The sequence below is a fragment of the Rhododendron vialii genome, chromosome 5a, assembly GCF_030253575.1.
Source record: "Rhododendron vialii isolate Sample 1 chromosome 5a, ASM3025357v1".
Taxonomy (NCBI): Eukaryota; Viridiplantae; Streptophyta; class Magnoliopsida; order Ericales; family Ericaceae; genus Rhododendron; species Rhododendron vialii.
Genome location: NC_080561.1, coordinates 32,762,976 through 32,778,370, shown reverse-complemented (window position 1 = coordinate 32,778,370; position 15,395 = coordinate 32,762,976). Strand labels below are relative to the sequence as shown.

Here is a 15,395-nt window from a genome sequence, read left to right as displayed (position 1 = left end):
GCTAGCTCATGCCAAAACGGTTACCAGATCTATGCTATGACGCTACAGTGACGTCACCTGGCCGGTGCAAGGCACATGCACGTGCTTGGAGAGCAAGCTAAGGAGACTTTATAAATATCAAAGGATGGCAACCCTGAAGGAGGTACACACTTTAACTTCTCACTTGATTCTCCGCATATTCACATCCTCTCGCCGGAGGGCCTTGCCGGGCAACCCCGGCCAGGTCTTAGTCGTGCGTTCATTGTGCAGAAATCGAGGATAAGGCAGGAAACCCGCGAACCAACGAAGGAGGGCTGCAGATCAATGAATCACGGGCCACACAATTAGTGAACCTGACGTGAAACTACAAAACTTCTGATCTAAATGGCTCGAACCTCCTCAGCCCATCCTCTCCTCCTTTGAACAACCACTACAGCTTCGATTACCATGGGCGAAGATCTGGCAGACGTCACCATCTCAGGGGCCAAAGACGCCAATGGAAACACAATCCTTACACCGTTTTCAGAGAGGCACATGTCTATTTCACTTCCCCAAAGTTCAGGCCTCTCCCCAGTAGCGGATGACGTAACAACGGCCTACATCCGCTTGTTACAACGTCGCGACGAGGATAGGGACAACGAGCTGGTAGCTCTGATAGCGGAACTTGCCCAAATGAAACAACAGATGCAGCGAAACACTGCTCCCGCTACATCTAGATCGGCGGGAGGCAGAAGCGCGAGGCAAAGAAAACAAACACCACCCCCACCACCGCCACAAGAATGTCCTCACGAAACCGGCCACCGTGGCTCCGTCAAGGACCGCCTTGGCATCCCACCAGATCCAGGTGATGCGAGGGAGATCATACTTTATAAGCGGAACACGACATCTTGAACACACCGCTCAAAGGGCCACCACGATCGAACCAACACTAGGGATACCGAGACGTTTACAAGCACATACTCGACTGGTCACGCAGAATTCTCTCCCATAACGGTTTCCCACCGTAGCCGAGATTTTGTGGAGACCAGAAGCCATGTATCAGAACGACTCGGGGAAATCCCTGCAGGAAAGTTTGACAACAGCAACCAGGCTCGACGGAACGGAAAGGGCGTGTGTATTGACGAACCGAACAACGAAACCAAATCCCGTAAAGACAGGGGAGAAACGGTTGATGAACATCGCCAGGTAACAGCAGATTTAAGAGACAAACTTAGGCATCGAAATCGTGAAAAGTCTCCCGACAGAGACTCCAAGAGAACAAAGATGGATGAGCACGGCAAGCAACTGCGCCCAGGTTTTGAGCGACAGCTGAAGGATCTCGGCGTCTCACCCTTCACACCCCACATAATCAACACGACGGCTGAACCCAACTTCCACCTACCAAAGTTTACAAAGTTTGATCCTACCACATGCGAAACCTACACCCATCTAATCCATTTCCGTCAAACCATTGAGCTATGCACCACAAAAGACGAGATCAAATGCAAAGCATTCCCGTCCAGCCTCGGTTCCCTTGGACTCTAGTGGTTCAACAAGTTGCCTGCCGGATCCATACGGAACCTAGCCTACCTTTAACGCGCATTCAACACCCGTTTCATCACAAGCAACAGGACGGCAAATGAACCTGAGTCATTGTCCCAAATGCGGAAACTCCCATCCGAAACTCTCCGTCAGAACACCGAGCGATACTGGCAACTGTTCAACGAAATTCCTGGAATCGACGAGTACTGGGCCGCAAGAACCTTTAAAAATGGCTTGGAAATCAACAGTAAAATTCTAGATGAACTTGCTATTCGACCACTTCATGGCATGGGCGAGTTAATGCGCATCGTAGAACGTTTCTGCGCTCTCAAAGAATTTTACGCGGACCATGCTGCTCAAGGGCTGAGGAGTTCAACTACAAGCTTTCCAGTGGTCACACCTCAGCTACTAGCACCAGTCACAACATAGCAACCTCTGCCAAAGAAACTTGTCCACAACATCAAGGAAGGAAAAAAGGACCAGCCGAAAGCACACAACTACGTGGCGGAAACCACATACTTCAAAGAACCCATCTGGTCTTTTCTAAAGGAGATCATGAGGCAACCTTGGTTCGAATGGCCAACGGGAAAACTTGGCACAGACACTGGTCAAGCGGATCAGAATCCACGAAAAAAGTGCTCATACCACAACGAACTCGGTCATTACACAACCGCATGCGCACCTTACAAAGCCCTATTGGAGCGTTTGGCAGCACAATGCCATCTTGATCAATACATCGATCAAACCAAGACACCCACCCGTCCACCTGCTCGCAACCCCAACCCAAACGAACCACGACTGTCACGACCCGCTTTTTTTTTTTTTACAAATAAACTTCAAAATACCCTATATATTACACATTTAAATAAAAGACTAGAACATATCCCATGATTCTTAAGCCTTCGGATCCATCTTGAAACCTGAAAAAGGTTGGATTATACAACGTGAGTCGACACTCAATAGGAAACGTGCTAAAGGCAAAGATAAGAGAACGCAAGCAAAATACACGATACACAAAATAATTTGCTCTAGTCTACTTCTTTTCGAATACATCAATTTGCGAGTATACACTATATCCTAAGAGAAAGCGCATTCTAATGATCCCGAAAAAAAAAATGCAATACTAACATTTCCTTCTCAAATATCAAACCGAAGTAAATAAATAAATAAAACAATCCGATACGGTACAATACGATGGAAATCCAATTCCCAAGTACCAAGTTATAATCAAATCACGTAAACTCATCTCATCTCTTATATTAATCAAACCACGTAAACTCATCTCATCTCATATATCCAAAATCCTTCAAACACAAAACACGTTAAATTATTTAGTCAAGTAGGAGAAAGTAAGAGCGCATAAGACCGATGGTCCAAATTAACAAGTTGTGTACCAATCCTAGGCGACTGATCAGGTCCCTAATCATCCAAATTTATGGGCTACTAACCCAAAGGCCTATGGAACACCTTATCCCGCGCGGGTTTACGGACTATACACCGACGGATAAACTCGTTATCCATATGCTTCCGGCTACACAACAAGTATAAAATAGCAACGTCAATCACCAATACATGGCTCACTATCCCAAATATAAAGTATAAACTCGAAATCATCCTTTATTTAAATATAGAAAAATCAAGAAAACACAAACATCTAGGTTCAAGTTTCTTAAGCTTGTATGTACTTATCATTTTCCTTATTCAAGGTAACTCTTCCATTACTTACTTTATACTACAATTGATACGATAAAAACAAAATGTGTTCTTAACAAGATACAAATAATTCATCTAAGTACCCAAGATTACATATTAGGCTAAATAATCATCATAATCTATCACGAAAACTATAGACCCATGAACAATACACAACATACATATATCACATCTACTTAGAACACATTAGGGTTTTCATGAAATTGGAGGAAAAAAAATGCCATACACCACGAAATTTTAGGTGTATCTCACTATACTTTCTCATATTTAAGCATTTAGCAAGAATCCTACCTTAAAAAGAGAAATTCCCAAATTGCCATGAAATCCCGAATTTGATCGATTGAGATTTTATTCAAATAGATGCGTAGCCCTTTGTCCGTAGATCGCGTTTTCTTTTTGCCTTGTTGCGCGATTCTCGAACCTTGGCCTTCAATTTAGCATTTGAACCATGAGGGTTTGAGAGAGGTAAAAGAGACAGAGGAGAAGACGCAGGAAAAAGGAAAAAGAAGAAATTAGAATCGACCGGTCTCTCTCTGATCCTTTTAAGTGTAGTTATTACACTACACCCCCCTCAACTACCTTAAGCACTTTCTCAAGTCCTAGAATTTAATAAGTAGCTGCACTAATACCCCATGAGCTATAAAAATAAATAGTAACTACTCATAAAAATTAACCACCGCGGGTCTCTCAACACTCTCGTCCTATGGCTCACGAACTCGGGCCCACATGACCAAACATACATCTTCATATACAAAATAAAATTCATTGCGCACAAAATTATCTAATTATAATTCCACGTACCAACATCAATAAAAAATAATTTTAAAATTTAAACACGGGTCTCTACAACGACCGACGATACACGTTATCCACGGCCCCATAACAAAGGAATTTGAATCAAATCTTCAAGCCGACCTCAATCGCGCATCAGCTTCCAAGCAGGTACTCACCGTAGGACCCAGATCCAAACGACCACGACCAGAAAAGCTACCCAAATGGACAATCGCCTTTACCGAGCGTGATCTTGAACGTGTGCAAACACCACACTCCGACGCCCTCGTTGTAACCGTCCAAATAGGGGTACATGATGTCAAACACGTTTTTATCGATCAGCGAAGCTCGGCAGAGGTCATGTACTATGATTTGTTGAAAAAGCTTGATCTCCCAGAATCAGCCTTGCAACCAGCCGAAGTACCCTTCATCGGATTCAACGGAGCACCCGTTTGGCCACTCGGTCGGATCTTCATGCCCGTCGTCGTTGGCTCGAAAACGTTGAGCGTCGAATTCATCGTCGTTAATGTCCCTAGCCCATACAACGTAATTCTCGGCCGAACCTGGCTACAGGCATGCAAGCAATCGCCTCAACCTACCACCAGGTCGTTTGCTTCATCGGTATCAATGGGAGAGAGGAAGATCTACGAGGTGATCAAATAGCCTCCAAAAAGTGCTACGTATCAGCCGTCCACAATTCCACCAAATCCAAGCAAGTGCAATGGGTCGAAGTTCCAGACATTACCGTGATCGATGACGTCGGCCAGAAAGCCGAAGACAAAGTAGAAGAGGACCTCATCTAAATGCCAATCAACGAGGATGGCTCTCGATTCTTCTTAATCAGCTCTTCCATTAGCGAGCCTGACCGTGAAGAAATGTTTCAATACCTCAAGAAGAATGTAGAAGTTTTTGCCTGGAACCCCAACGAAATGCCGGGGGTCGATCCCAATTTCATCAGTCAGTCCCTCAACATCAAGAAAGACGCTAAACCCGTCATCCATAAGGCACGGCGTTCTGCAGCCGAACACGCCAACGCCGTCGTCGAAGAGGTCAAGCGTTTGCTGGAGGCCAATACAATCCAAGAAGTACAATACCCAACATGGCTGTCCAACACTGTGGTCGTTAAAAAGAAAAATGGCAAATGGCGAGTCTGCGTGGATTATACCAATCTCAACGACGCTTGTCCAAAGGATTGGTTTCCACTCCCAAAGATTGATCAACTTGTGGACGCAACAGCAGGCCATGCTCGGCTAAGCTTTCTGGACGCCTACCATGGCTACCACCAAATTGCCATGGACCCCGACGACATGGAGAAAATTGCTTTCTTCACGCCATACGGCATCTTCTGCTACCGCGTCATGCCCTTTGGACTCAAAAATTCATGTGCGACGTTCAACAGAGCAATATTCAAGATGTTGCAAGAACAAATCGGTCACACCGTAGAGGCTTACATTGATGACCTGGCCATCAAAAGCAAGAAGGAATCCAACCACCTGCGACACTTGGCGGAAGTCTTCGAAATCCTCAAGCTCCACAAGCTACGACTAAATCCTGAAAAATGCGCGTTCGGGGTAAGCGTTGGGAAATTCCTCGGACACCTTGTCACGCGAAGAGGCATTGAGGCCGACCATAACCAAATCAAGACTGTCAAAGATTTGCGCCCACCAAGGACAATCAAGGAGGTACAAAGACTCACTGGGATGGCAGCGGCTTTAAATCAATTTATCAGCAAATCTTCAGACAAGTGCCACGCATTCTTCCATGCTTTGAAGGGAAAAAGCCGACGCAGTTTCGAGTGGACTTCGGAATGTGACGCCGCTTTAGCCGAACTTAAAGAATACTTAAACTCGGCCCCGCTGATGGTGAAACCTAAGGACTTCGAAACTTTATATCTCTACCTCGCCGTGTCCGTCCACGCAACTAGTTCCGCACTCGTGCGGCGGGATGGCGCCATGGACATGCCAATCTACTTCACAAGCAAGACGCTCCTTCCGGCTCAAACTCGTTACCTGCCACTTGAAAAATTAGCCCTTGCTCTCGTTTCAGCGGCTAGGAAACTCCTGCCCTACTTTCAATCACACCCAATCGTCGTTTTAATAGAACATCCCCTTAAGAGCCTCTTTCAAAAGGCTGATCTATTTAACCGGGTCTCGAAGTGGGCAGTAGAGCTAGCAAACTTTGATATCCGTTTTGAACCACGAACGGCAATCAAAGGACAAGTTCTTGCTGACTTCATTGTTGAACTCACTCCCGCAGATACTAAACTTCTCAACATACCCATTCCAACAAACACCATCGCCGAGCATCAATTATTGCCAAAACCTTGGTACCTTTTCCAAGGTGACACTTGGCGTCTACATGTTGACAGAGCATCCAACAGCAACGAAGCAGGGGCCGGGGTCGTTCTAGTCTCCCCCTTTGGAACACTACACGAAAGTGCTATAAGCATCGACTTCCCCGCCACCAACAACAAAGCTGAATATGAAGCCTTCCTAGCTGGCTTACGCTCTGCAGTCGCGATGGAAATCTCCAATCTCTTTGTTTACTGTGACTCTCAACTCATAGTTAACCAAGTACTGGGGGACTATGAGGCTCGGGATCCGCGGATGTCAAAGTACCAGGCAACCGTAGCCGAACTAATCACCCACTTCCCCAATTTCAAGATCGAACAGATCAACCGTGAACACAACGCGCATGCCGACGCACTCGCTGGCCTTGCTTCAGCTTCAAAAGCCTCCGAATTCCGGACAATCAGTTTCGACAACATTGACCACCCAAGCTTCGATGCCACTCCAAAGGTTCTCAACATTGAACTCGGCCCAAGCTGGATGGACGAGATCATTGCGTTTCTCAAACATGATACTCTACCGGTAGACAAAAAGGAAGCTTATTGCATCAGGAACAAAGCCGCTTACTACGGGCTCTTTGAAAGCAGCCAACTCTACAGGAAATCTATCTCTGGCCCATACCTACTCGTGATCCACCCAACCTAGGTACCCGAGATTCACGCCGAACTTCACTCAGGAAGTTGTGGATGCCACTCAGGCGGCCGTTCAATTTGCCAATGAGCATTAAGCCAGGGATACTTTTGGAAGAACATGAAGAAAGACTGCGAAGATACAGTTCGCAAATGCCGACCATGCCAACTTTTTTCTCCCATTCCAAAGCAACTCGCCCAGAACCTCTCTCCCATCACCAGTCCATGGCCCTTCGCACAATGGGGGCTCGATACTGTCGGAAAACTACCAACAGCTCCAGGAGGATTCAAGTTCTTGATCACCGCAACAGACTACTTCTCCAAATGGGTAGAAGCCGAGCCTCTTGTGACAATCACAGAGGCTGACGTTCGCAGATTTGTCTGGCGAAACATTGTTACCAGATTTGGAGTTCCGTATGCCATCGTATCAGACAACGAAAGCCAATTCGTTAGTAAAGACCTGACCAGCCTCTGTGACGAATTTGGGATACGCTTCTTCAACTTTACTCCTACATACCCACAAGGGAATGGATAAGCCGAGGCAACAAACAAGACTGTCTGTGCCGGGATCAAACACCGGTTATACTCCAAGAGAGGAAAATGGGCTGAGGAATTACCACGTGTCCTCTGGGCTTACCGCTCTACGCCTCGGCGCTCAACAGGCCAAACCCCCTTTTCAATGGCATTCGGCATGGAGGCGGTAATCCCACTAGAGTCTAAGTTCCCCACTCTGAGGATAGAGAATTTCGATCCAAAAACTAATGAAGAGGCTGTAAAACAAGAATTGATCTTGGCAGAAGAAAAATGTGACGACGCTCAGTTAAAGCTCGCCGAGTACCAACAACAAGTGGCAAGAAGCTACAACCGAAGTGTTCAAACCAAGACCTTCAAACCAGACGACTTGGTTTGGCGAAAAGTGGTGCAAGTTAGTAAGAAGTAGAAATTCAAACCCAACTGGGAGGGCCCCTTCCGTGTTGTTAAGATTGCTGGTGAAGGTGCTTACATACTGGAGGACATGACTGGGAAAGTCCTTACCAACCCCTGGAATGCGCAGAATCTAAAGAATGCCTACATGTAATGAAAATATCCCAACAAATGGGCCGCTTGTTCGGCCCCAACCTAACCCGCTTTTTATCTTAAGTCTTTTAAAGAATTGGCTTCGGCCACAACAATGTCAATTTCTTTATTATTAGCTTCGGCCAAAGATCTTTAAATTCATCTTGTATTTAACATTTCACAAAGTAAAAGAAGTATCTTGTTTAAACAATCGATGTCTTCTTCTTACTGTTATTTGTCTTAAATACTATAGCACCATACTCGGCATCACTCTGCCAACTCCAAACGTTGACTTCGATCACACCCACAAACGGCTATTACGCCCCTGCTTCGGCCACTATATCCGCCCAAAAAAGCATAAAACTAGACATATGGTCCACCAAGCCTAGAATACATAAACTGAAATCTAGGCTTCGATACGGTTTGGCAAGACATGAGGTCGGCCAATACGCGGTTATACCAATGGTTCAGCGAGAACCTCCAACCAACATTTAACAGCATCAACTTTCTAAACACTTGGCGAGGAACTGACACCATCCCACCGAGCCCATGCCACGATTAGCAGGCACCTATTCAACTCTCATGTTCCCTAAAAACTAAGTCTCAAATTCAAATCTACGACAACAACAGCTCGGCACCAACCCCTTATCAAAAGCTAATCCTACTTTGGCCAACATTCGATTCCTCAAATTGAATCCGGACCAAAGTGGGGGCTACAGGATAACTACTATTCCAATAACCAGGGCTCGGCAACATATCACATCAACATCTCTAACTATAGCCCAGGCTCAGCTGTCATATCACTATGCGTTGTTTAAGGCTCGGCAAAAACCCAACAAACTTGATAAAGCAGCTTTTACTTCGCTCCATGACGACTTAACTCAGACAACCCCAAACCAAAGAAGGGGCTACAAGAAAACCACTATTCTATCTACCATTCAAACCAAGCAAGCCTATTCAAATCAGAGGGCATACAGAATATCAATCAAAGTTCGGCAAAGATGACACATTGCAAACACAGAAGTCAAAGTCATTCATTCAAAAGAAGACAAGTGCTGTAAAAAAAATCCTAAGCTGGGAGATACTGCCAAATACATCGTTCGGTGTCAATCCCCCATAAAACTATTACATCTGGCGCGGTAAAATCCAAGCTCGGATCCGCCCAGCCCAACAAAAATCTCAAGTTCAAATTCAAAAAACAAAGACACCAAAAGAAAAGAAAATGGTAATCTCCCACTCATGCTTGAGCAGCATCTTCAGTAGCTTCGGCCAAATTAGCATCGGCTCCAACCTCAGCGTTTTTGTCAACTTTGGAAAGCTCCTGTTCGGCACATCCAATCGCCTTTTCAGCACCTTCATCAGTAATTTTTTCAACAACATCAACAGCAACTTGCCTAGTGGCTCCATCCTCACCCTCATCACCAGAAACATCTTCGATCTCATCATCACTCCCGGGAAACTCTTCAGGAGGGAAGGGTGCGCACTCCTCATCAGTGTACGGCAAGACAAGCTCGGGAACAACAGCAGGAGGAATAGTCTTGTACAAATTCGAGCTGGACTCCAGCTGTAGAACACTGGCAGCCGCAGCTACGCCATCCTTGTACCCTTTCCTATAGGCAATAGGCACCCGCTTCTCTACCTCTTCATTCACCATCTTACATGCATCCCTAATATATTCGGCACCGGCTCGGTCAAAACCGGCCTGATAAGCCTTCTCATCAACTTCTTTCATCTTCCTCTTCTCCTTCCTCAGCACCTTCCCAAGCTCACGCTCGGCCTTCTTAGCTCTCTCCCCAGACTTCGCCTTCTCATTTTCAAGCTCGGCAGCACGAGCTTTAGCTGCTTTCAAGCTTGACTTCAAAGACTTCACTTTATCTCGCTCGGTCTTCAAGTCGTCTCGGTAACGAGACCTCTCTGCGGAAACTAGCTCGGCCTTATTCGAAGCTCTCAGTAGAGCTTGCCCAGCCTGAGAATCAAAATGTGATATAAATAAGAAAGTCGAAACCTACAAATAGATTCAAGAGTGAGCTTAAGCAAGTACGGTACAGAAGGGAAATAAACATGCTCGGACAAACCTGAACAAGGTAAGTGCTTGCATGTACTAAGCTCGGCTGAAGGTCCTCAGGAATCTTCTGCATATCACGAGGAAGAGCCAGCCCTTGGAGCATTGCCACGGCCAATCCTGGTTCCATCTTTACCGAGTCTTCTACAGTAATAACCCTACCTTCGGCCAGGGCGTAAGAGGGAGCAAACTCAGGAATAGCAACCGGCCCAGCCGAACCCACAGACTTCTCGACCTCCTTCGAACCACCTGCGGCTGAGGATTCGATCTTGTCTTTATCACTCGGATAAGGAGTTGACGGCTTAGATGGGAAAAAATCATGGGTAATCTTTTGTCTCTTCTCCGCTGGTTCGGCCACATCCGACTCTTTCTGTCGAACCGCAACGCCGTCTCTAATGTTGACGCGAACGACATTTCTCCTCCCCATCTGACCAGCAAATTCGGGTATGAGTGTTTGAAGGGGAATGTTCACACCTGAATGCTCGGATTATTGACTTTCCTGGAACCAAAAGTCTACTGGTTTCCTAAACGTAGGGAACTTTACTCTCGGCTCCTTTTGCTTCTTATTTCCCCCCTTCCTCTGACGTCTCTCTCTCATTGAAAATCCACCCTTCTTGGCAATTTCTTCCCTGTTGCTCGGCCCACCAACCTCCTCCCTCATTTTAAGTTTACCTCTGTATGATGGGTCGTAACCAAGCAGCGTCGGCGCGTCTCTGACAGCTTGAGAAAGCAAAATCTCTATATGCTTTTCAACGGCCAAAGACTGCTGAGTTTTTGTTATGGACCTATGATCTGCAAAAAATACAAAGATAACAAACGTTATTCAAAGGAGGGATGATACAGGAGCAACAAAAGGTTCGGCAGAAAATCAAAATTGAAGAAACTCTACCTCGAAAATCTTTTATCTTCGGAACGGCATATCGACGGTTAGACTGGTCGCCGAATTCGTAATTGCTTTTTACTTCAACATAAAAATTTGCCCATTTATCAGTATCGGGCAGACCGTCCACAAGGGGCGTCTTGCCCCTACGAGTGGATAAGTACCGACGCTCGGTTTGGCCGTGCCTGGACATTATGTACGTATGAAAGAGGTCGGCCACGGAGAAATCCAAGTTATGAAGCTCTTTCAGAGCAATCACCGTCATCACGATCCTATAGCTATTGATGGCAAAGTAGTGGGGGACTAGGTTGAACCGAGCCAAAAGCTCCCTCAGAAATGGATGGAGAGGAAACCGAAGTCCAGCCTCGCATATTGCCATCAGAGGAACCATGATATGCTCGGGATGGTGTTCCCTCATATCTCGAATACGGTTGCTGGCAACCTGGCTGATGACAACGTCGTCAGGGATATTATAGTCTCGGCAGAATCTCTCATACTCACCGGGTTCTCCGCTGAAAAAATGGGCATGGGGGCAAACTTGACCCCTCTCGTACTGGTCGGCGACCTCTCTGTCTTCTGAGGGCACTTCACCTTCACCAGATCTTATTGAAGAGGTCGCTTCAGCTTGAGAATTGAATCTCGATTCGGCCTCGGCCCCTGGCCGGGGCTCGGCCTCGGAACGCGTTGACGATGTAAATGAAATTTCTGGGTCGGTATTGAACCCATCCCCGTCGTACTCATAAATGCGTTCGGCGTTTGAGTCACCAGAGTCGAACGACATGTTCGAAGCAATGGAAGAAATCTGGCGTCGGCTCCTGCACCTATCCAAATATTCTCGGATGACTAAGTGTTCGGAGCCGTTCCCCGAGCTTTCAGAGTCGGAAGAGATGACAATGGTTGGGTGAGCCAGACCTAACAAAACAAAGAAAAAGAATAATGAAGAACCTCGTCGTCGGCCAGATGGCAAGGATCTCACTTCTCTCGGCTAACCTACTAGGCCCACCCCATATCCCATCAAGACTCAAGCTCGGGAAAACGTAATTAAGCAAAGCCATCAGGCTCGGCAGACACCGTTGTCGACTAAGCCCCCAGCATTGAAACTGGGGCTCGGAAGAATAGGATAAAGCTGAAGATGAACAGACGGTTCAACCCCAGCAACGTACTATTCACACAGCACAAAAAATCTCAAGGAAAGCCAAAGATCAAAGAAAAACAACGCGTAAGATTGCAAAAATGAGGAGAAATAAGGATCAAAGGCTCACCTGAAGATTTTTTGAAGATTCAGTGGCGGATCGACGAAAAGTCAAGGCTGAAAGATGAAAGGAAGCTCTGGCAATGGCGTTCTAGAGAGAGAGAAAGGGTTCGTAGCCTGTCTCTCTCCTCTCCTCATCCTTATATAGGCGTAGGGTTTGGGGTTCGAAGTTCCCGCCCATTTCTGCACCGCCAAACCAAGGACTAATCAAATCTAAACACGTGGCAATAATGGGACAACCTTGCAGAGCTTCACATGTGCCACTCGTCCTCGCATCAGCCATGCCCAACCAGAGAGGGACACTTCGCGCACTCACATTTAGGCATATCTGTGGTAGTTGTTGAAAAATCAACGGAGCTCGGCCAAGAAACCCAGCTTGCTGCAGGCTCCACTCAGTGAAAGGCAGGTTCGGCCAAGCTGAAAACATCATTCTCCACCATGCGCTCAGCAACGGCGGAGATTGAGGGGCTATTGTAGCGGATCGAACGTAATCACCTGCAGCCAGCGCCACTATCGTGCCTGAACTGGGTTCGGCTACTAGCCGAGACTCACCATTGGGAAGATCCTTCAAGGAGCTCTGGCACCGTACGTAATTCAAGCACGGCCACCATCTGTGGCGCACTTGTCGACGTATTCCTTGCACATGCCGCCCATCGGGCTCGGCCGTATACCAGGTTCGGCCGAGAACGGGGTTCGGTTACGTACAAGGCTCGGCCACCCGCCGGGCCGCGTGGCCCTTCACGTGACAAAAGCGGTTATGCCAAAAGATAATGATGAGCGCACATGGGGTGTGCCAGCTCATGCCAAAACGGTTACCAGATCTATGCTATGACGCTACAGTGACGTCACCTAGCCCGTGCAAGGCACATGCCCGTGCTTGGAGAGCAGGCTAAGGAGACTCTATAAATATCAAAGGATGGCAACCCTAAAGGAGGTACACACTTTACACTACCCAAAACTCTAACTTCTCACTTGATTCTCCGCATATTCTCATCCTCTCGCCGGAGGGCCTTGTCGGGCAACCTCGGCCAGGTCTTAGTCGTGCGTTCATTGTGCAGGAATCGAGGAGAAGGCAGGAAACCCGCGAACCAACGAAGGAGGGCTGCAGATCACCGAATCACGGGCCACACATACTACATTTTTCTTCCTTCAAAATTTCTTCGAAAAGTGAACTGAAGTCTGTGATACCCACTTTTGGTCCCCTTTCTTTTGCAGTTTCTATGGATGTTAAAAATCCTCAATCTAAGTCATTCATATAACCTTGCGAAAACTTCCAACTTTTCAGAACTCCCCAATCTTGAGAGGCAAGCGCTTAAAAATTATAGATGTTTGGTTGAGGTTCATGAATCCATTGGACACCTTGAGAGACTTGTTTTCTTAAATTTGGAAGACTGCAAAATTTAAAGAATCTTCCGAGAAGCATTTGTATGCTCAAACATTTGGAAATGCTTGTTATCTCCGGTTGCTCAAATCTCGATGGATTGCCGACAAATATGGGAAATTTGGAGTCTCCAACTGCGCTCAAGGTAGATGGAATTGCTTTGAATCAATCTCTCCCTACCAATGGGCAGGGGAACGCAGTGCAATCTTTCATCTAGCCTTGGCGGTTGGATCCAAGAAAAAGTTCAAAGATTTCATGGCTTTCTTTACCATGGTTCTTAGTAGAACTAAGTCTAGCGAACTGTAATCTTTCAGAGGATAATTTCCTTGGAGAACTTAGAAACCTATGCTCACTGATGGAACTAGATCAGTCGTTTAATTTCTTTCGTGGCCTCCCTGATTTCATCAGAGATCTTCCGAACCTCGAATGCTTACATATAAATCATTGCCCAAGGCTGCGCAAACTTGATGGGCTCATGCATCTACGTTATTTGCATTGTGGAGCTAATAGATTGCTGGGGAAGTAACGTTTCAAATCTCGCACCGTCCAACAACCACTTGTCATTTGGACGCATGCAACCATCCAGAGACTTTGGGCTCATTCAAATTACAATCCATAGGAAACGTTGAAGCTGAGATCATTAACAATCTGGGCTTTTTGAACTTGCAATCCATGGGAAACCTAACTGTAAAGCTAATGTCATGGTTTGGCATACAACAAAGAGTGTCTCCCCCAGGTGCTCTCTCTCTCTCTGAGTGATGCTTAGATTTTCTTTTGTGACACAGGTATGTTATGAAACACATATAATCTACGCTTATATTCCTGGTAACAAGGTTCCACCCTGGTTCAATTTTAAGAATCTAGGATCTTCAATTGATTTTATTGTGTCTTCATATATTAATTCGAGGATACGAGGCTTGAACGTGTGTTTAGTTTATGAGCTCTCTGGTGATCCAATAGACTATAAAGTACTTCCTTTCATGACTGACCAAAAAGATCATGAACCACATACTGTCATTAGTAATAGGACAAAAAGCTTGATTTGGAGCCATTGCCCACAAGTCTTTGGAACTACAGAAGATGGTGAAGATACGATGTGGCTAAGTTATTGGAAGTTTGGAAATCATTTGGAAAGCGGCGATGAAGTCAATATTTCAGTGTCTGGAGGTGGATTTGTGCAAGTAAAGGAGGTTGGAGTCCACCTTTTGTACAAGGAGGAACAAGAAGAGATGAGCTCCCAATCAGCCTATGAAGATAAAGGATCCAATCAAGTCTATCAATTTGGTAATATTGTTCCAGGAAATGTTTCTGCACATCAGCCGACCTCAATATTGCACCAACTCGGCAATGATTCTCGTCTTTGCGAGTATTGTGAGAATCTGTACCCTCCACCTTGGATCCTTGTCAGTCCTAATTATGATTCTGATTTGCAATATTGTTGGGCTTCAGCACTTATGGCGGGGAGGTCATTTTATGTTTCTCTAGACCCTGGGCGTTGATTTATTAAGCTTCTAACAGCTTGTATCAACGATCGATATTTCGTAGTTAATCTGGAAAAAGTACATTTTACATCTCATTTGCTCTTGTGTAATGCATATGATACTGAAGATTTCATGATACTACAAATTTAGTGCCATTTTGGGGGAATGTGATCGAATTTACTTTTGCGTTCTACCAAAACATATTAGCTGACTCGATTGCTGTCAAGATTTCTAGCAAAAATTTGGTGTGCGTAGCGACTTGGAGCCCCAGGTCCTCCGTCGCCTCATTTGGTGCGGGATGCAAACCTAAGTGTATGAATCT

At 46.0% G+C, this 15,395-nt stretch overlaps 1 protein-coding gene across 1 annotated transcript in view; it reads left to right on the top strand.

Annotated features, from left to right (window-relative positions):
* LOC131327226 (disease resistance protein RPV1-like) overlaps positions 1-15,138 on the top strand; it is a 62,959-nt gene extending 47,821 nt beyond the window's left edge. Inside the window, exon 5 of the mRNA XM_058360271.1 lies at positions 14,378-15,138. Within this exon, the coding sequence (XP_058216254.1) occupies positions 14,378-15,091 (714 nt within the window). The 3' untranslated portion in view covers positions 15,092-15,138. The remainder of the gene's footprint in view (positions 1-14,377) is intronic.
* Positions 15,139-15,395: the final 257 nt, after the last annotated feature.